The sequence below is a fragment of the Anser brachyrhynchus genome, assembly GCF_964034855.1.
Source record: "Anser brachyrhynchus genome assembly, chromosome: 3".
In the NCBI taxonomy this organism is placed as follows: domain Eukaryota; kingdom Metazoa; phylum Chordata; class Aves; order Anseriformes; family Anatidae; genus Anser; species Anser brachyrhynchus.
In genome coordinates, this window is record NC_137696.1 from 68,706,360 (window position 1) to 68,728,250 (window position 21,891).

The 21,891-nt window shown below is 41.1% G+C and overlaps 1 protein-coding gene across 1 annotated transcript; it reads right to left on the minus strand.

Annotated features, from left to right (window-relative positions):
* Positions 1-4,383: 4,383 nt before the first annotated feature.
* LOC308192839 (protein LEG1 homolog) lies at positions 4,384-19,997 on the minus strand (the record flags this gene model as incomplete). The annotated part of the gene is made up of 6 exons (XM_080586830.1): positions 4,384-4,750; positions 8,283-8,521; positions 9,028-9,161; positions 10,284-10,468; positions 15,540-15,623; positions 19,670-19,997. The coding sequence occupies 6 exons, from the start codon at positions 19,995-19,997 to the stop codon at positions 4,563-4,565; spliced, it is 1,158 nt and encodes a 385-aa protein (XP_080442956.1). The 3' UTR covers positions 4,384-4,562.
* Between the last annotated feature and the right edge of the window lie 1,894 nt (positions 19,998-21,891).

Sequence of the window (21,891 nt, forward strand, 5' to 3'; positions counted from 1 at the left end):
TAAATACCTTATGACTAATTTTGACATGGTTCTACCTCCTCTCCTTGCCCTCTGCACCCCATTTTGGGTGGCTGCCTGTGCTTCCCAGCTGGAGCATCCCTTTGCTGGTCCAGTGGGGCAGCTCTGCAGCCCCTAGACTCTCCCAGGCATCCTCACCAGCCCTGCCCTCGCACACAGTGCGAGTCATTCTCCAAACACCTCATGGCCCATTTCATCTCCTCTGTAGTACAGAAGAGAAGATTCATGAGTCCAGGTTCCAATCTACAAGCATATTCACACTGTGAAATCATATTGAAAACATCCTGTTGGGTGTGAGGAGCCAAAATGCCTTTGTGGGTATGGGCTGTAAGCGCTGCAGACTTAAACAGAACAAAGCCCAGCAAGTGCTCTGATGGCCAGCGTTACTGCAAAAATGAAATGGCAGTGGGAGAGGTGGTATCAAGCCAGGATTTTTCTTTGTAAATTAAACTGAAGTAGATTTCAGACCTTCGACAGGTACCTGCTCTTTGCACTTCATGTATGGAAGCTCAACATGAGATCTAAAACAGGAAACGTTGTTCCTGGAGCCAGTGGGGATAGGGTGAGAGGAATGTTGTAAAAAATAGTGTATCGTCTTCAATTTCACCCCCTTTGGCAGCAGGAACTGGAGGTCCACAGCTGGCAATGCCTTTGCAAGGGGAGGAGTCAACACGTCCTGGTCTGAAAAAGTAACTGAACAGTTTGCTTTGGGGAAATGCAGGTCTTTATGTTGTGCACCAGCAGTCAGAGTATTTATACTAGGTTCAGTTCTGTTTTCTGTCTGGTAGGGTCCAAATCGACCTTCTCTGCTTCCCAGCAGAGCCCAGTAGCCGCCAGGTTAAAGGCTGCTCTGGGCAAGAACATTTTTGCTCTCCCTCCACACCTAACAGACGCAGAGGAGAGTGATTTTTACCACTAGCAAAAAGCACTTAATTATGCATTAGCAAGCATAGGCTGGAAAGGAAGAGAGCCCAAATTATTCTGCACAGATTAGGGATCACAGGGAAAGGCAAAATCAAGAATCTAGTTCCTGCTTGAAAGAAAAAATGTTTTTCTACATTTTTGCTAATGACTTCTTTGCACGTGAGCCCTATAAGCTCTATGTCCTAATGACTAAGAAAGCTGAAGAAGTGCCTGCTGGTGCCTGCTCACAGCTCTGTGAAAACAGAAGTAGCTATGCTAAATAAGGAGAAGAGCTTTTCCCTTTATGAAGCAAAAAAGGGAGATTGCTGAAGAGGTCATCTCTTATATATGTCCATTATATGACAATTTGGGACACTATTTCTTAACGCACAGGTCTGTTCTGTGGCTGGGTTAATTGCACCAGCTGTATTCCCAATTGCAACCGCCTAGGCAAGGGCAACAGCCTCACCTCTGACCTTTCCTCAGACATGCGGTCAGCCCTGTAAGAAAGGCAGTGGAAATGTCACATACCTGGGAAATACAGAACTGATCTGCCTAATGTGAGCCTGGCTAGTGCAAGTGAGCAAAGCAGACTTGAGAGGAAAGTTCTCCACCAGTTCTGTGCAGCTGTGGGAGGGCAGCAGGGTTCAGCACCATCGACTGGGCTTTCAGGATGACAAGACTCTTTCCTGGTGGACTTTTTTTTTCTCCTAAATTCTTTCTTTAGCACATATCCATTTCTAGTCTTTCCCTCCCTGCCTCCCAAACGTTTTTTGTTTCAATCCCTGAGGCTCTTTATTTGCAAGTGTGTAAAGAAGCTGAACTTCCTGGCTTTCTGGAGCTGCAGCCAGATGTGTTTGCAGTTTTTTCTATCGGCACCTCTCTGGAACAGGGACTGGCCCTGCTTAATGCAGAGAAGCCCTCAGCAAAGAGATTACATATGTGAAAAGCATGAGAACAGGGCTGAAAATGCCAGGCTAATGCTGAGCAAGAACACCTAAGCTTTGCCAGTCTGCCTTGGTGGGCAAACCCCTGCTTTTTTTTTTTTTTTTATTATTATTATTATTTTGGCAAACCCTGTCAGCCTTTGCCAGCCCTAACGAGTGAGCGGACTCTTCCAGTCCTCTACTGTCCTCTTCCAGAGATATCCTACCACATCTGTATTGCCTTCTCTTATTGATTTTCTCTCTCCCTACTTTCTGACACCTGTATGTTTTCTTACTAGGGTGCATCTGTTTCAAGCTATCTGGATCTGCTTTACTTGTAGGAATCCACTACCCTGTGCTTTGTCTAAACTTTCATGTGTGCTTCAATCTCCAGAGTTCAATTGCTGTCCAATTCCTAAAGACTTTACCTGTCTGGTAGGCACAAAGTGTTTGAAATACATAAATGCCTGATGTTTCATTAAGTTGGTTCTTTTTCAAAAAACTAAAATATTTCCCAATGTTGTCATGAATTTAGGTAAAAATATTAGCTTTTTGAACACGTGTTTTACAAATACCCTCTCAAGTGCAGCAGTTAGCAAGTTTGGAAGTTTGTAAGTTTGTTTGCCCTATTTGTACTAATGGCTATTTTTGTTTTCTTAACACTCACCTGAGGTTAAATCTAAGTTAACCACAGAAAATGTTGAAAATTGTTTTCAAACTTTTCTGGAGCACAATTAACCTAGTATTTTAACAGCTGGCAGCTGCAGTAATTACTTTTAGATTATACCTAAAGTCTGTTGAAATCTAATTACTCTGATCTATGAACCAGGTAATTAAGGTAAAAACTCCTGCATTTTCTTAGACCTCATTAACTTATTTCCTTTGAAAATTGTTAGCTAATGATGGTACATTAAGAGTTTATCCATAAAATGACAATGAATAATTGAAACCTCTGTCCTGGGACATTAAAGGACAGAACAGTGTTTAACCACTCAATATCTTGATGATTATTGCTTAATTTACAGTGCAAACATCATGCAAGTTTGGGGAGAAAGGACTGATCAGACTGGGAAAGTGGCCTAGAAAGACACAAATATTTTCCTTCTCATTGACCCGGTATCCAGCAAATAATCCAGGACTGCCACTGGGGTGCGGAGACTCCTGAGAAGCACCACAAGCTGCTGATGTTTCTCAGCTGTTCTGGACCTGGAGTGCAAGTGCGAAGAGAAACTCAGGCTTGTGCCCAGAGGGAGCAGGGTGGCTGCCCATTTGGTATGGAAATGCTGCGGTTTTAGTGTTGCTTCCAGGCTGCCTTGCGCAGCTCCTGCAGCATGGGGACACGCTGCAGCAGGAGCCCCAGGGGCTGCTTCCCCATCCCAGAGCTGCTTGCAAGCTCTGAGATACAGTGTGCTGTGGCTCCACCTGCAGCATCCTCCTCTCTCCCCAGCGTAGAGCTTGTGTCTCAGCTAAAGGATGAGCTTTTCTCTTTCCTGATATCCATGTAAAACTTCTGATTGCTGAGCCTGTGTCAGGAAGTCAAAGAGAGGGTGCTACATGCATTTCTCGCCCCAAGTCAGGGTGTATTGAGAGGCCAATGGGACATATTTAGTAACCAAGATGCTAGGTACTGCCAAAAGAGCCAGGGCAGACCTAAATGGTGGCAAAGCAAAGCTGCTTTCTGTTATTTTCACATGATTCTAAGGCTTGTGTTATTTTGAACTATAATGTAGCTCAAGCTGTAACCTGAAAGGATGCAGCTGGCGGAGTCTGTGCCACCATCCTGTGCCCTCCATCACGGAAAGGGATCTCCAGCCATGCCTGCTCTTCCGGTGAAGTTTCCTCAACCTCTGATACCAAGTTTTTATAATTAATTCTTCATATTCTGTTATCACCCAGAAGACTGGGAAAGCATCTGGTTCTGAGTGTGCTAGACATCAGGACAATGCATACTGCAAACTCAGTCCTTTTTTCTCAATAATCACATCTAATGTACAAATGGAAAAGCAACCTGTGGCTATACAGACTACATAATTACATAAATTGGTAGATAGATCAATGTTTTCTCGTGGTAAGTGTAACAAATCTAATAACAGAAATCTTTATTGGTCATGTAAGAAATTTTGCAGAGTAAGCTCACTGAATTCAGGACTTCTCAGGACTGGCTCCTGAGTACCAGGTGAGGCACTTAGTTTTTACACAGCATCATAGGAAGGAAATCCATTTACATTCAAGTGTTTAATCTGAAAAGCCTGATAGGTTCAAAGTTATTTGCAGCTGGTCTGTAAAATAACTTTGGTGAGAAACTGTCAAGGCATTGTCTTGGGATCATAACTTCAAAGAAAAGTTTTGGGTGATCATCTTTTAGACCATCAAGGGCCCGAGTAATTACATATCTGGTGGGATCCCTGTATATAGGGGAAAAAAAAAAGAAAAAGAAAAAAAAAAGTCTGAAACAGAATATAATTTGCCTTTATTTATTTTTTTCTCCAATAATGATACATTATTTCCGAAGCCAAAAAAAAGTATTAAAGTCAGATTTTCTGTGAGGCATTTTATTTATAAGGAAACAAGTTAAGCAAATGAGCTAATTAGGAAAATTAAGGATAAAAATATTGATTCAATATGAGAGAGATGCACACATGGCTACTCAGGAAATCCTGCTGTAAGAAATTACCAAGACCAGTTTACCAGATACATAGCTGCTACAAGATTAAATCAATCAATGTTGGAACTGCTTTTTCTCAGGAAACTGCGTGCTGTCAAATCAACTCTTTTCAAATCATTATATGTTCCCACTGGGTCAAAATTCTGGCCAGAAGCCAAGTCTTCAATCAGTTTTCGGCCCATTTTTCTTCCTGCTTCAGTAGACATAGCCTTTTTCCAGAACTTCAACAGCAGTCCTCCTTGGAAAGAAACGCAACATGACATTGTCAAATTAACATGGAGCACACGCAGCTCATGGCTCACAAGGGATGAAGTGTACGTCTAGCAACAAACACCTACCAATCTCCTGTAGATAGTGAAATGTAGACAAAGCTGGAACACGCCAATGGGGTAATAATTGCCTACAGCTATGTAGGGAGACACAGGCCATTCGTGCAGCTCAGGTTCCTTTGTATTGATAGACAACTTGGCTTATTCCCTTGTCACCAGTGTTGCAAGTCAAAATGATTGAAGATGCATGTTAGGGTCTTGTTCTGCAACTGCACATAGCTTCATAGCTTATGAAACAATGGCCTGGTGGTTACAACCATGCACATCACTGTTTTCACTCTAAATCTACCAAGATTTTGCCCTTCTGCCCAGCTAAGGCCTCAAGCTGAAGAAGCAAATGACCCCAACATCTTCATCCAGGCAACAACCAGTTGTTCTCCATGAAGTGTGCCTCACCCATCCAGCATTAGCACCAGTTTGTACAATGCTCATTGCCTGGTCCCCACAACTCAGTGCTGATCTTTATGATGGAAACAGGGGCCACAGGGGAAATCTAAGAGAAGGAAAAAAAAATGTCTACAAGAAAACCAGGAGGAGTTTAATTACTCTCCTTATTCACCTGCAAAACATAAAGAATTGGATTCCCACCATATTTTATCAGGGAGGTGGTGAGGTAAGAAGAGAAGGCAGCAGTCTGTCTGCCCTCTTGCCTGTCCTGGCGGCCATGGAGAGCCTGCCCTACTCCAGGTAATCTTGTGAGGAGAGCAGGAGAGGTCTCAGCTAATGTGGCTGCTGACCATCTGCCTTCAGATACCCCTGAGGGGCAGAGCACGAACAGTAAAGCTTCTTCTGTCTGTTAGTGGAGAAACTTAACAGGCAGTTGTTCTGGGTTTACATGGCAAGGTTGGGGGGTAGGGAAGGGGAGCAGAAGGGGTGTCCTCTGTGAGCAGAGCCCAGCAGCTACCCTGTGTTAGATCAGAGCCAGCTCCAGACACTTTGAAAAGGGACCTGCTGCTGGCCAGGCAGTGACACTTGTTGAATGTCAAGTAGAGCAGATTTAAGAAAGTGGAAAACTGCTGTGTAACAGCAGCTGGGAGAAAGGAGTTGGAAAATGTGAGAACCAGCCCTGCAGGCAGCAAGTGAGGAAGGAGGGCAGGAGGAGCTCCAGGCACGCAGCAGCAGTTCCCCTGCGGCCTGTGGAGAGGCCCCTGGTGGAGCAGGCTGTCCCCCTGCAGCCCACGGGTCCCACACGGAGCAGATCTCCACGCTGCAGCCCGTGGAGGAGCCCCCGGTGGAGCAGGTGGAGGTGGCCTGGAGGAGGCTGCGGCCCATGGAGAGCCCCCGCAGGAGCAGGCCCCGGGCCGGAGCTGCAGCCCGTGGAGAGGAGCCCACGCAGGAGCAGGGGGTCTGGGGGGAGCTGCCGCCCGTGGGGGACCCGTGCTGGAGCAGTTTGCTCCAGCAGAGAGTGACTGTGAAGGAGTGGAGGAGACGAAGCATCAGGGACTGACCGCTGGCCCCACTCCCTTGTGCTGGTTGGGAGGAGGTAACAGAAGAGGGAGGTGGATGGAGGGGGGGAAGTATTTTTAGTTTGCTTTTGGCTTCTCACTGCTCTAGTCTGTTATCAGTAGTCAATAAATTTCATTAATCTTCCTACGCTGAGTCTGTTTTACCTGTGACAATAATTGTTGAGTGATCTCCCTGTCCTTATCTCAACCTATGAGCTTTTTTTTCTTTGTATTTTCTCCTCCTATTCTTTTGAGGAGGTGGAATGAGAGAGCAGCATGGTGGTGTTGAGCTGCCAATTCGTGTGAAATCACCATAGCAGCATAGCAATGTTTCCATATGGCTCCCTGCTAAACTGGGAGAGGCAGCTAGAGGGAAATAAAGGGTAACCAAAATGAATCAAGAAAACAAAACTCACTGTGGTCTGGACAGGGTCCTATCCTATGAATTACTGAAACCTTCTCTCTTGTGCTGAAGTTTGCAGCACCACAAGAGGACTCCGCTTCTCACAGAACATGTTTAAAAGTTTGAAGAATCTGTCTCTACAAAAACAGTATGTCACTTTTTGTCATCTGAGTGCTGTAGCAACAAGTTCTAGCTTTTCAGATCCCCTCTGAGACTGCGTATCCAGACCCACATATAGTTAAATATAGTTTAGAGCTCCATTTCTGATCTGCAAAGCTATCACCAGGTTGAGATAGCTTGCATTTAACTCTCACTGGAATGCAAAGCCCATTCCTTCAAGGCAGTTACGGAAATCTCCAGCCTGCAAAGCCAGGAATTTCAGCTACTTACTTAGTTGTTTACAGCTGCACCCACGTGAAATATCTTCATCCCTCTCTTTCCTCCTCCCTACTGCCTTCAGCATCTATGCCTTTTCTCTCTCCCTCCAGTGCTGCCCTCATCTGCTCCACTGCCCTGGTTCTTTGCTCCCTGCTTGCTGCCCTGTTGGTCCTGCTTTTACTTGCTGTGCTTTCCTTCCCTCCCACTGTGGGGATACGACCTGGAGATAGGTAAAGAAACCCTGAACTATGACATAAGCTACAAGGCACAGGACAGAGCTGTAAAGTTCCTTATTCAAACTATGAGGCAACCCTCACATTATATGCAAGGGAAAACTCTGGGATGCTCTTTTGTAACACTGAATAGCATCATCAAACAGCCTTTTCCAGGTATAAATACATCTAGAGAGAAAATTTTCACTGAAGTGTATAGACAAAAGATCTCAAAAAAGTGCTATGGCTCTGAATACTAGCTTTACATCATATTTTTATGTGGTGTTTTCCTTTAAAGATTCAGAATAGCTTTCCTTCATAAAGGACAAAAAAACAAAACCAACCAACCAAACAACAAAACAAAACAAAACCATCCAGCCCAGCCGTCTCTACGAATGAACTGAAACCTCGGAAGAGTGTAATTCTATGTCTCACCGCTGGATGGTGATACAGAACTTATTTTAGATAAAGCGATAGTCTAAGAATAACTGTTTTACTGGGGGAGGTATCTTCTGATAGACAAAAGATTGAGCGAGAAAACAAAATAAAACAAATAGCAACAACAAAACAACAGAACACTTGCTGACACACAAACCATTGTTTGTGATAATTTCTCCATTTTTTTTCTAACGACTTCAACTGATCTAGTAAGTTCATTTACATTTTTAATGGTTCCAAATTTAAATGATGAAATGCAAGCTAGTGTTTGTTTGTAAAGTTCATGTGTAAATTAGAGGAAAAAAAAAGTGTAAGGTCATCTGTTCCAACATATGATGCCTTTGTCTCATGTGAAATCCTTACCACGTACCATCAGTGTTATCCCATTGATGCATTTGCTTTCTGGTGCATTGTTTACTTGTGGCTATATTTTCAGCTCTGCTGTTTTATCTCCAGGAATTGATTATACTATATTGAAAATCACTGCATTCATGTGGAGGAAGCTATAGAAACAAAGAACAAGACAAAGTGCATATGGTGGTATGGTGGTAGGTGGGGCTCTTACCTGTTAATTGATTTGCTTTGTGGAGAGCTCTCATTGAGAGCAGGACTCTGTTTTGCTGTGGACTGAAGCCACTGATGGATGGCAAGACATCCCCTTCAACAAGCATCCTCTGAGGCAAGAAAGCCTGGAAGTTGTTTGTGGTTTGTAAATCTGTACAGAAATGTGTGGCTGCAATGAAATCTACAGCATTAGCCCAGTCTTCACCAAAATTTGCTTCTGGATCAGGGAGATATCTTAAGCTGAAATAAATCAAAATAAAAATGTAACAGATAATTGAAATCCACTGTAGAACACGGTAGTTTATCATTTATCCCAAATGTGTTTTGTTCATTATAAAATCCTGAGTGGTCTTGGTGTCACAGTGACTTAAAGTCTCTTTCAGCACTTTACACCTAATTTCTCCTGGCATCACTGCCTCTGGCCAGGTTAGACACTGCTTCTGGCTTAGGTCCTGGCTCCCAGAGAGGAATCACCGTCTTTTTGTTACCCCACAGCCTGCCTGCCCCTTGCAGCCTAAGGCATAGGGGCTTCATGTCTCGCTAGATAACCCATGTTCCTACAGAGTGGATGAGCAGAGCCTAAAGGGCATCATCTCTCACCCACTATCTTGTGCACCAAGGGCGTGGAAGGGTAGAGCCTAAAGAGTGGAAGCCCAAAACCTCATACAGTCTTTGTTCAGACATTATCCTTACAAACAGTCATGGGGGTGGGAAGGTCCCCCTGGCCACCTCTCTGATTCCCATACCTGTCCTGGAACTTGGGCAGCGCATAGGCAATGGAGGCAACATGCGCCTTCCACATATAATGGAGAGCGTCATCCAGTATGAAGGAGGAGAACGTTGCAGGGCCCATGGCTTTTTGCTCTGTAGACAGCAGATACTACAGCAGCAGGGAGGGAAAAAGGCAGAGAAATGAGAAGGTGGTTCAAACCCAATAAATTTTTCAGACTTATGTATGTATCACACAAAAGAGTAAGTTTGCAACCTAAGGAAAACTGTTTTTGAGTAGTTAGAATGTGTTGCTTTTACTTTGTAAGTAACTGTAATATCTGACAGAGGAAGAAAAGGATGATTAATATAGATTTATAAAGTGAATTAATGTTCTCACTGAAGTTAAAGGGATTTGCCATTCTTCAACTTCAATGGAGCGTTTTTCCCACATAATGTAGGCATTCTGTCAGAATTCAGTGGACTTGTGTATCTGAGTCTATCTGACTTGTGTATCTGAAGCTTCCGTGCTAAAATATTGGATTCCTTGAAAAATTGTTTGTACTCTTTGAGCTGCAACTGCTGCAGATTTTCAAAAAATAAGAATGAGTCTTAATGGTTATCATTATGGCTATTTGAGGATTAGATCGTTTATAACAACCTCCTAAACATACTGTTTACGATAAAGAATCTGAAGAAAACAAATCCAATCTTTCTCTGAAAACCTCTCCCTTTGCTCACAGTTATCAAGAGAAACTTACAGTTCTAATTTTCTGATTGTTATCTATTACTTTACTACTAACAAAGACATTGAATAAAGAAGTCTATCTTTAAAAATAGTCATTAAATCTATGAAATAAGAAATATTGATATCTTTGGGATTAGAGAGCAACTGAATAAGGAGGAAAGAGAATATGTACTTGCATAAATAAATACCCTTCTCAGTGAAGTTTCAGAACTTCAAGTTGTTTAGATGTTCAGAGGAATAAATGAGCCCTACAAAACCAACACGAGGCCATTTCTCAAGGGTAATGTTCTATCTTGAATGCTAATATTAGCAATTTAACATGTTAATATTAAGACTACAAGTATAACTGTTAATGAAACAGTGTCTGAGGACAGACACCAGAATAATTGTGTCACTATGTCATGCTTTTCCACTTTTCTATTTCTTACTTTTTTATCAAGATGTTATTGAAAGCAAATCAAGCTCCCTAAATCTTAATATTTTTAAAGTAATATTCTGGTATCATCTCCTACAAAACATGAAAAGTAAAAAAGTAAACTTGTTTACTTCAAAATAGGCCTTCCACTTATCCATGAGCTCAGGAATGCGAGAACGGCAGTCAGCAACACTATAGCAGAAATCATCTCTTCGTTCCTCTGGTGGCAGTAATTCTATCTCATATGGCACCTCTCGAAAGAGGCCAGCTTCCACTGCTCCCAGAAAAGGTATGACAGCCAGGTAGTAATTCATACCTGTAACAATAATTTAAAATGCAGAGGCACTACCCACTAGCAATGAAAAGTTCCCACACAGAGAAATGGAAACTCTCCAACACCAAATGCAGTCATTTCAAATTGCCAGTGATACAACTATGTTCAGCAGTGAGATAGATGTATGTGCTGAAATGCACTAGTGATGATATCTGTATTGATTCAGATATGATTTGCAATATTGGTTTATATACTGATTTGCAATATTGATTTATATACTGCCCGTTAATAGTCTTGCATGAGCTGACAGTGTGCTATACTTTGCAGAAATGGAAAAACTAAAGGTAAAATTAGATCTTTATAGGTTACCATGGATAGAACATTAAAAGCTTTTGAAATGCTAGTTGCAAACTGAGCACAGAAAGTGATGATCAGGGTGAAAGATGAAGAGGTCCTCCAACATGACATCACAAGTATTGCTTTCATAAAAAAACTCTGTATACATCCTAAGAATATAAGAAAGGAAAAGGCAAGTCCTAGCAATATTTTCCTGGAAACTGATTTTATTTTTAAAAGAGACATTTCACTCATTGAAAACTTGGAAATGACCTCAGTCGATTTAGTATGATTTATTTTAGGATGATGGCTTTCTGTGGTCTGATCCATAAGTTAGAGCAGTCAGATCCGGTAGGTAGAAAACCCAGATTCAGTTCCTGCCTGTGATGGACCACATCTCCTGTGAGAGTGCCCATACAGATATTTGATGTCCTTCATTTAGGAAGAGAATTTTAAATTCTCCCCTTAATTGCGTCCTTCTCTGTAGAAATAAATTTTAATGACTTTCAGTGAAGAACAGGCTAAAACCTAGGTATTTTCCCTCCTGGGTGGATAGCTCTGAGCCATTGAGCTGAGAAGTCATTTGCTCATGCTTAAGTAGTGTAACAAGGACTGTCTCACACACCTTGTGGCATACTAAATATGAATTTCTGGTTTAAGCTCATTCTTGGCTTGGTATGACTATGCATGCCAGACGGGCTCACCCTGAAGGCCAATCAAAAGCACGTACATCCTTAGAGCAGTAAGAGGCATTTCTGTGCAGTCTGAAACACTTTTTGTATGTTGCTGCTGCAATATGGTAAATCAAGACTGAGTTTATATATTTTCTGGAGGCAACAAAAGTGGACAAAAGTGGTATCAAGCAGACTTGCAGTGTTTAGAAGTAAATGAAGAGCAGGAATGCAGGTTTTTGTTCCGGGAAGGTCCCCTACTTGTACAGGGCTACGCAATGACCCTTCTTACTTGTCACTGTGTGGGACACCTTCCCCCAAAGTACCTAGTCCCCCTCAGAGATAGGAAACTGAACTTAGCAGCTGGATTGAGTATCACAGTGAGCTTTGATTTTACTCTAAATTTATGTTTTACATTTACTCTGTGCTCATGCCTTTGATCACATGAAGATATATATATTCAATTGCTGGTTCACTGACAGAAGCTTCATTCAAAGAGCCTCTACAATAAAGCACTGGCATGGAGGGAAGGGACAGAGCCCTTCACTGCAGCTCGCCTGCAGGTCTTCTGGAAAGGGGGACTTGTGGCAAGACAGCAGGAAAACAGAGGGAGCAATGGACAGAAGTGATGGAGGGAAAATGTACTAGGTGAAAAGGAGGGGACGGCCTTCTCTTTCTAATGAAGGGAAAGAATATTAAAACTAGAAGCCTTTAAAATATATATATATATATATAAGAGTTTTACATAATTTTATTACAATAAGTTATAGGTATTGATTGTAAGTTGTAGGTCAGGCTTTTTCTTTATTCCTCCTGTCCAACCTGCCAGTTCCATTTCTGAAAAAATAGTAGATAATCTTTCCAAAAGAGTCGGTTTTCAGGGGAAAAAAAAAGAAAAAAAAAAAAAAGCTTAAAATTATTGTCTTTGACTCAGATCAAATAAAAAGGAATTTTTATTCTTATTATGTTATATTATGAAAGAATATGTTCATTCAGCTTTTCAATAATGGAAATAAAACCATCCTTCTATTTAGACTGTATGAAATATGTGACTCAGGTTCGGTGCAGACAAATTATTTAAATATTTCTGTTCTATCAAATGAGAAAATTCAACTGTTATTTATGTTTTTTTCACGGGCTCAGAAAAATTACCTTGTAAGACCAACTCTGTGAAAATCTATGTACACATTTTTTGAGAACTCTTTTTCCGCATAGCACACTGACTGTAAATAGAGCAGACGGGAATAAACTACACGTGAGGCCTCTTCTTGCAGTTAACTAGTGATAGAACAAGAGGAAAAGGCCTCAAGTTGTGCTGGGGAGGTTCAGGTTGGAAATTAGGAGAAAATTCTTCTCAGAAAGAGGGGCCAGGCATTGGAATGGGTTGCCCAGGGAGGTGGTGGAGTCACCGTCCCTGAGGGTGTTCAAGAAAAGGCTGGACCTGGAGCGTAGGGACGTGGTTTAGTGGGTGACATTGGTGGTAGGAAGATGGTTGGACCAGATGATCTTGGAGGTCTTTTCCAACATTAATGATTCTATGTGTACTTAGAATCATAGAATGGATTGCACTGGAAAGGATCTTAAAGATGATCTAGCTCCAACCCCACTGGCAGAGGGCAGGGACACCTCCCACCAAACCAGGTTGTGCAAAGCCCCATCCAACCTGGCCTTGAACACCTCCAGGGATGGGGCATCCACAGCTTCTCTGGGCAACCTGTGCCAGTGCCTCACTACCCTCTGAGTAAATAATTTCTTCCTAATATCTAATCTAAATCTCCCCTCTTTTACTTTAAAGCCATTACTCCTTGTCCTATCACTATATTCCCTGGTAAAGAGTCCCTCTCCAGCTTTCCTGTAGGCCCCCTTTAGGCACTGAAAGGCCTCTATAAGGTCTCCCCAGAGCCTTCTCTTCTCTGGGCTGAACAACCCCAACTCCCTTAGCCTGTCTTCATAGGAGTGGTGCTCCAGCACCCGGATCATTTTTGTGTTCCTCCTCTGAACTTGCTCAAATAGATCTATGTCCTTCTTGTGCTGGAGGCCCCAGAGCTGAACACAATGCTCCAGGTGGAGTCTCATGAGAGCAGAGCAGAGGGGGACAATCACCTCCCTTGACCTGCTGACCATGCTTCTTTTGATGCAGCCCAGGATATGGTTGGCTTTGTGGGCTGCAAGCTCACATTGCCAACTCATGTCAAGCTTCTCATAAACCAACACACACAGGTCCTTCTCATTAGGGCTGCTCTCAATACTTGCACTTGAGACAAAGAGCATTGTAGTATTGGTGTCTTTTCTATTGATGCTTAAAGTGTTACTCATTTGGATGTCCTACAGAACAATAAATGGACACCCTTGACTTGCATGAGGCATTCCAGATCACATCCTTTCTTGTTCTGCAGAGTTCTTAGAGAAAAGCAAATACAACTATTCTTTCCTTTCTATTTAAAAATCTAGTTACAGTTTGCTGTCCCACACACCATAATTTCTCCCATGGTACTTTCAGAGGATGCAGTAGACCTACACTTACATCCTACAGAAGGATAAGAAACTCTGCCACATCTACCACTATTGATGCAAATAGCACTGAGTTAGTGAGCACTTTGGCTGAGTTAGCTCACAGCTATTCCTTCAGTAACATTTGTTACTTTGTTTTTTATTGGTATTGCTTAACACAAAGGTTGTTCCAAATATGATTTGATCTCACCATCACTGCTTCCTACAGTGTCTAATATTTTCTTAGGTGCAAGTGAAAGACCCATTTTTAGTTACACTTATGGTACACTTTTTTACAAATAAATTCTTGTGTCTCGTGCTAAGAAAAAAAACACAGACTATCAAAACCAATTACTTGATCGCACCACTTCAACAGGGGGAACCTATGAATTAACAGAATTATCAGAACAACATGGGGATTTTAGGGGTCTTTTTTTTATTAATATGGATGTGTATTTTCAGACATGTTGAGGAAAACATTGAGAGTGTCAGTGACATTGATGTTGGAAAATCAGATCTTTACATTTTCTCTCTCTCTGTCTTCAGTTTGTTGCTACTTACTGGAATAATTAAAATAATAATAATGATAACAAAATTTCAGCCTACTAGAATTCCAAAGCCAATATTAAAGTGAATAAAAATTGTCTTGCAGCTTATGTATGCCATGTCAAAATAATAACTGTGTTTTTGCTGGATACTTGAGAGCCCACTGGAAAAATGTTGTCACTGTGATGAAGATAGCAAAGATGTTTGAGCATTGTGGACAAAAAGTCTCCCTTTCTTTCATTTCCTGTATCCCTCCAACCACAGTGAAGTTGTGGAGATGCAGCCTAAGGCAAAAAAAGTCCTGTCAGGTTTGTATTGTCTGGAGAACAAGTCTTACGAGGAGCGGCTGAGGGAACTGGGGTTGTTTAGCCTTGAGAAGAGGAGGCTCAGGGGAGACCTCATCGCTCTCTATAGGTACCTTAAAGGAGGCTGTAGCGACGTGGCGGTTGGTCTATTCTCCCACGTGCCTGGTGACAGGACGAGGGGGAATGGGCTAAAGTTGCGCCAGGGGAGGTTTAGGTTGGATATTAGGAATAACTTCTTTACTGAAAGGGTTGTTAGGCATTGGAATGGGCTGCCCAGGGAAGTGGTTGAGTCACCATCCCTGGAGGTCTTTAAAAGACGTTTAGATGTAGCCCTTAGTGATATGGTTTAGTGGAGGACTTGTTAGTGTTAGGGCAGAGGTTGGACTAGATGATCTTGGAGGTCTCTTCCAACCTAGATGATTCTGTGATTCTGTATTGCTAAGGGTGATGCAAGAACCACAAAGATTCCTGGTTGATATTCTCACACTAAGTTTTAGTTTGAAGAATTAGCATTTAAACTGAAGAACTCTGCTCTGGAGTGATTGAAAATGGTGATTTCTACAAGTGCCTACAAATACAGATACCCATCATGGTATTCCCCACGTTTTCACTCATATTTTGCTGTCTTGCTGCAAGTTTTCAATGAAGAACTGTGTAGCACTGCAATTACTTTGTAGTATAGAAGTCCAAGAGGAAGAAAGACTCTGAATTGCCTTCTAGGACACTAATCATACTTCGGATAACAGTGTAATAGCATATACTTACAGGACCACCAGCTTCTTACAGATATGCACAGGTCTCCATCTTCATAGCCACAAGAAGTCACACTGGAAGGATCTGCTAGTCTGCCTGAATAAAATGAAAGAATGCACAAATATTTCTCAACCTTTTTTACATGAGAAATCCCAGTGAGAGGGGAAAAAAATTATACCAGTAAAGCGTGCAAAATTTTGCTCAGAGAAGCAGAACAATTACTGTTGTTCTGCTTTATAAAATACTGTTGGTACAGTAGTTGAATTTCTCAGTCAATATTTCACAGAACGCATAGTAATTTGACTATGTTTTATGGTTCACATTGTAAAATTCACTGTAAATGTATTCTGAGAGTTTATGGAACTATCTGAAACTAGGACATCACAATGATATTTTTATAGAGATATAAATATGAATGTGCATACGGACATAAACACACGCACAGCTGATGCATCATTTTCAGTAGCTGCAAGGCTGCTAGTGTAGGAGAGCTGTTTAATGAAGAGAATAGCACAAATTAAATGTGCTAGTAATTGTGTCACCTAATTGGGTTGTGTGATACAGAATCCCTTCCAGTTTAATGATGCATACAAACATTGCCTTCCTGTTAAGCTAAGCATGCAAACATTGTTGTATCTGATTAGCAGAGTTTTCAAGCATCTGTGCCATAACAAACATGCAAGACATTTCACAATTATCTGTGACAGCATGTAAGGTGTATTTTACTTCGAGCACATGACACGGAGGAATAGCATAATTCCTTAAAGCACTTGGATATGTACTTCAGGTGGTACGTAGTCATTTAGGGAGTCAGGAAAATTGCTTTAAGAACATGACATGAAATTGCCATGGTCAGCCTCAATGACATGAGCGATTCCAGAAGTTCTCAACCCCTGTCCTGCAGAGCACTTACTTTCTGACAAGTCAGATGAATACAGACATTGTCACTTCTATCAGATCAGAAGTGAAGTTCATTGCATTCTTTAAAAGACAAAACAAATTTTCTTTTAGGCATCTGATGCATTTTACTCAAAGAGAAAATGGAATCATGAACCATCTGTATAAACATTATCCTAATTATCCTCTCCATCTGACTGGACAGAGGATGTGTTGGAGCATGCTAGCAGCTGAAGCCCATGCCTTTCAGTAGCAGAACATCAAGAGCAGGAACTTGCAGTGGAGAGGAATGCAGTACAATGTGACTTTTTTTTTTTTTTAAGAGTTGCAGAAAGACTTGATTTTTTGTTTCTTTGTTTCTTTCCTGCAAGAACCTATTTCCACACAGGCCATCAGTAGGCATCAGTAGTTCACTGGTGTGCAAGGAAGTTGAATGGAGAAAGACAAAGGTAAAGAAAAAAAAAGTTTCAGAATTACACATGAAATTTACCAAAGATCATTAACCTAGGCATTTGGGGACAATAGAGTCCTGGAAAGTATTGGTGATAATTATGGGATATGTCTAAATTGCTTGCATCTTGAAGCACTAACTCCACTTCCAGGTCTACACTCCAGGTTTGTGCTCTCTGTTCCCCATTATTTCTTGTGCTTAACATGATTATTTCCATCTTCACGTTTATCCAAGCTATCCCAATCTTTCTCTGTATTGACAGTGCCTCCCAGATGTACATCATTAGCAAGTTTGTGCATGATTTCTCATTAGCAAGATTTCCTTGCTATTTTTTTTGTAACAAGATTGTTAACAGAAAAAATAAAGGAGCAGTTGTTCTCAAGAATGATAATTGAAGAACTCTGAGCATATCCTTCACTTTGCTGTAAACTTCCCTTAGCAACACTCATCATTAAACTCTCCTTTAGGTGCTCCATTGTCAGATTTACAATTCCCTTTTTCTGTCTTATTTTGGAGAGTGTAACTAACGACTTTCATTCAATGTTTTGATTCTACAGAGGAAGGAAATGCATTTCTAGACTTGGGTGAAACATCAATTATATCATAAAAGAGAATACCCAGTTAGTCTAGAAGAATCCATTTTAGATTAGCATAAACTAATCTATCCCTTTTTATATTTAGCTCTATGTCTTTTTTAAAAAATTCTTTTCTCTATTCCTATTCCAGTGTCTTACCTACTGTTAAGGTAAGAATAAGAATATTTGTGCCCTTTTTCCTTCTTCTTAAGTACAGGTAATACTTTTCCCGCTCTTCAGACATTTTAGCACCTGAAACTTTCTTAAAATCCTTGCTCCTGGATTAGTACTTCGATATGCCGATTCCTTCAAGTGGGAGTACCCAGTTTCCTCAGTTTGTGTAGGTAGGACACTTTCAGTTTAGCTCCATCTCCAAAGTAATAATTTCTGTTTCCATAATCTCATTCTTATCAGCTATTCTGGCTTGCCCATCAAGACATCCTGCCTTGCCAATATTGTCTCTACAATAAACTTGGGCAAATCAATGATTTCATTTTATGCCCATGAGTAGGTCATTACAAATATTTGTACCACTCTTACTAAAGTAGTAGCTTCTAGCCCAGCTGCCTATCAGGATTAAGCTTAAATATTTGCTAACTTTACTACTACACACACTAAAATTTAGACCTTTCTTCTCCCCTTATCCGTCAATATTTCTTACATTTCTTTCTGTAAACTGTTTTCTAGTTGTGTGATATTTCTCCTACTATTTTTTCCCTCTTTTCATTCATGTAATTTCAAAAATATATCTCTTTGTCTATGGACCAATTATATGAGAGCAAGTCTTTATCTGTCTGTGTAACCAGTTGCAAATCTCCCTCTCTCCCATCATGTCCATCATCTCTATTTGGGAACTGTCACTGCAACCAGGCACAGCTTCACTTTGCAGATGAGGCCACACTAGATAACCAGATTGTTTCCAGCAGTTCCCCACTCAAGTGTAGTTTCTGCATCCAGGTACCTTTGTCTCTGCCACTCATTGGATCAACTCTCCTGCTGCATCAGTCATCCTCTTCATCTTCTCTTTCTTTTTCTGCTTAAAATCCAACCAAATTCTCCTTGCCGCTCTCTGCTTTCCAGCTAGTTGCCTGCTCAGATTTTGCTTTCTCTACCTCCTTTTCCTTAGACTTATTGGTTAATTTTCAGTTAGGTGCAATTAAATGCTGGCAGCCTTTCTTCACCACCAGCTACAGTGCCTCTCTTTTCTTCCAGGTGAACATATACCTTCAGTAAAAGCAGGACCTCAAGAAACCATAGAGCACAACCCATAAAAGAAAAACCAGGTGTTTGCTTACACATGGCAAGAAGGATTTAACACCAGGCACGAGTTTCTACAAACAACACTGCCTGTTATTCCCTTCTTCCTGCCTTTCCTGGTTGCTAGAACAAAGCAAGTCAACACCAGCTTTGTGTGGAAGGTTTCAGTGCATGCTGCTTGCCTGCGAAGCAGCGTGGGAGAACAAGTTCTCTAACAAAGCCCTAGATAAGGTATTGCAGCTTTAGCCTCAAAGGACCTTTTACAAGTTTCTGTCTCTGCTTTCCCAGCATAGCCAACTAGAGAACAAGAATGACCACCCCAGAAATCAACCTACTTTAAAAAAAAAAATAATAATAAAATGTCTTTTTGTAAAAAAATATATATTTTAAAATGTATTAAGGCTACTTCTAATCTGATCAAATAAGGAAAAGAGGGCAAAAAATTCTTGGTGGGAGAGGCAGGCTTTCAACAATATGTATTAGAAATTAAACTCAAACCACCAGCAAAAGATCATAACATTAGCAGCCAAAGAAAGCCTATCAGTTAACAATTTATGAAGTGTACTGCAGAGTGCAGACCCTAATATCTACCTGCAACAAGCTGGAAAGACTGGCAATATGTTTTCAAAGATTTTCGGATACCTGAAATACTACCCTCTTCATTTGAGATGTTAGCGTTTCTAAACCACGGTCCCTCTGGATTCCAATCAGTTCTATGTTTAGTAATATCTTTTCTTACTAGAAAATCCAGTAGTAGAAAGAAAAGTGTTGCCTTCATTGAGAATTTGTCTTCCAAATCACCAGATTAGCACTCTATGTAAAAAATTTACAATACGATGCTATAGGAGGCTTGCAAGGCAGAAACCTTGGGAAAAAACAAAACAAAACAAAACAAAACCTCTCCCCAAAGTGGGTCTGGTAAACAGTTAGCTGTTCTAGCAACTTAACGACACAGTTCATACCTGTACGGAATTGCCACCCATGCTGCAACGGTAATCCCCAGAGAATATTGCCAAAGTTTTGGGATCCAAAGTTGGTAAAATATATGGCTGAAGAATTTAGCAAGCTCTTATACACTCCCAGTCGTTCCCGATAGTTCCAAGGATCGATGACAATTTTGTTGCCCTTAACTGGGAAATTCAGCAGGTTTTCAGGGACAACGTCCCACAGCGGGGGATAGACCTGTTCTCCAGTGGCATCGTTGTCACTCTGTGCTGCTGCAGCAGCTGCTGGATTCAGGGTAACAGTTGCTATGAGAAGAAGAGCATGTATGCCACCGTAGGTCCGCATTGTGGAGGTTTGTGACCCAGGTGTTTGTGGCTGCAGGGCTTTTATCATGAAAGGTGAGGGCTGGGCAAAAAGGATGACTCAGACTGCAGAGGTCTGCTGTCTCCCTTCCTTCTTTCCTGTGACCCTGACCTGGCATTGCCAGGTGAGCAAGCTGTGAGTAATGCTTCTGCCTCTGTCCTCCTGGTGAGGTGTGAGGAGCTAGAGCAGATGTTTAAGGGAGATCAGCCTGACAAGAAATGTATGCCCACAGTGTATACCCACCCTCCCGAAAGACAGCCATGCTGCGGTACTGCTTTGCACAGTAGCATTATGAACCTTTCTGTCCCTGTGATTTTTGCTAATTGCCATCTTCCCCTTTCTCTGCCTAGTTCCTCCAGGTAAAGATCAGACAGCGGTATCAGAGAGCTCACCCCTAAATCAGACACAGGGCTGAGTGACTCCAGATGAGGTGCTTTGAGGAAGGTCTGGGTGCCCACCAAGGAGCAACAGTGGCATAAGCCACGTGCTGCCTTTGATATCTTTATATTTTGGTCTTGGGACAACTTTCTACAGCCTTCAAACCATGAAATGTCGTAAGTTCCAGGCTGGTGTGTAGCAACTGTCTACCTGTATTTTTAGTGTCAGTTTGTTTTGTGTAAAAATGATCACCATAAAGACCTGAAGTCTCCTGTTAAATCTCCATGGTCTTGCAGACTCCAAAAGCAATACAAAGGCCACCCCTGCACTGATAAAATTGGTATTTGAATTAGTTACACTTCAACATAAATGAAATTGTCAAGCTACCTTCACCTCATCTACTTCTAGGATTGTATAATATTCAGCTGCTTTTTCTCAGATAAGGAACTGTTGCAAAACAGTAGTCAGCAAACAAATGTATTTCTTATCTTTGTAGCCATGCTTTCACATGAGAAAAATTGCAAATGCTTACTTTCTTTGAAGCAGTTCTGTGATTTGGTCAGTCTTTGTGTACTTAAAGTACCCTAAACACACAACCTGGATGAGAGCAAGATGAAATTGTCTGCAAATTTGAACGGTAGACCTGAAAGAAATGTGTAAGTTCAGTTCAAAAATTTTCCATCTTTTCTATGTATTAAGGAGACTTTCTAGAAAACAACATAATTTTTTCAATGCTTGATTTTTATTTGTGGCTCTACTGAGAAAAACAACAACAACAACCAAACAAACAAACAAAGGTTATTGAAAAAGCTTGTTCAACCAAATAGAGACTAGCATAGACTTGAGAACACTTTTCCTAATCGTGGTCCCTTATAGAGATTTCAAATGACCAAGTTTTCCTTGTATTAAGTTTGAATGAATGGAATTTATCTCAGCAAACTGTGAACATTTCAAGATTAATCTAACTATGCAGATTTCTTCTATGGCCAAAGCAGAGAAACAGGCATGTCCAGAACATTACTCTTTTAAAATACATCACTGAGATGTATTGTTCTTGGCTGACTGTAAAGGGAGTTGAAATTTAGGCTTAGTTTCAGACATAAACATATAGATTAAATAAAATTAATATTGTTGTTACTTAATTTTCTGTAATAATTTCAGAAATGTTTTTAAATTTAGTTGTTTTTTCTTGAAAGAAGGCATTATATAACATAATCTTGAAGGTAAATGCCAAGAACTGCACTATGTATATATATATATGGCTGTAACTGAGGTAATGAGCAGTGAATCTCACCTGAAAAGCAAGGATGATAAAAGGCATTATCAAAAGTGCAAGATATATAGAGAAAACCTATGATTCTATGAAATAAAGGGTGCAAAGTCTATAATCATGCTAGGATAGAAATTTTGATTGGGAACATGAAAGACTGATTAATGGTGGGGATTATATTCACCATCACTAAAAAAGTGCCTGATTTAGGAGTCTAAATTCTCTATG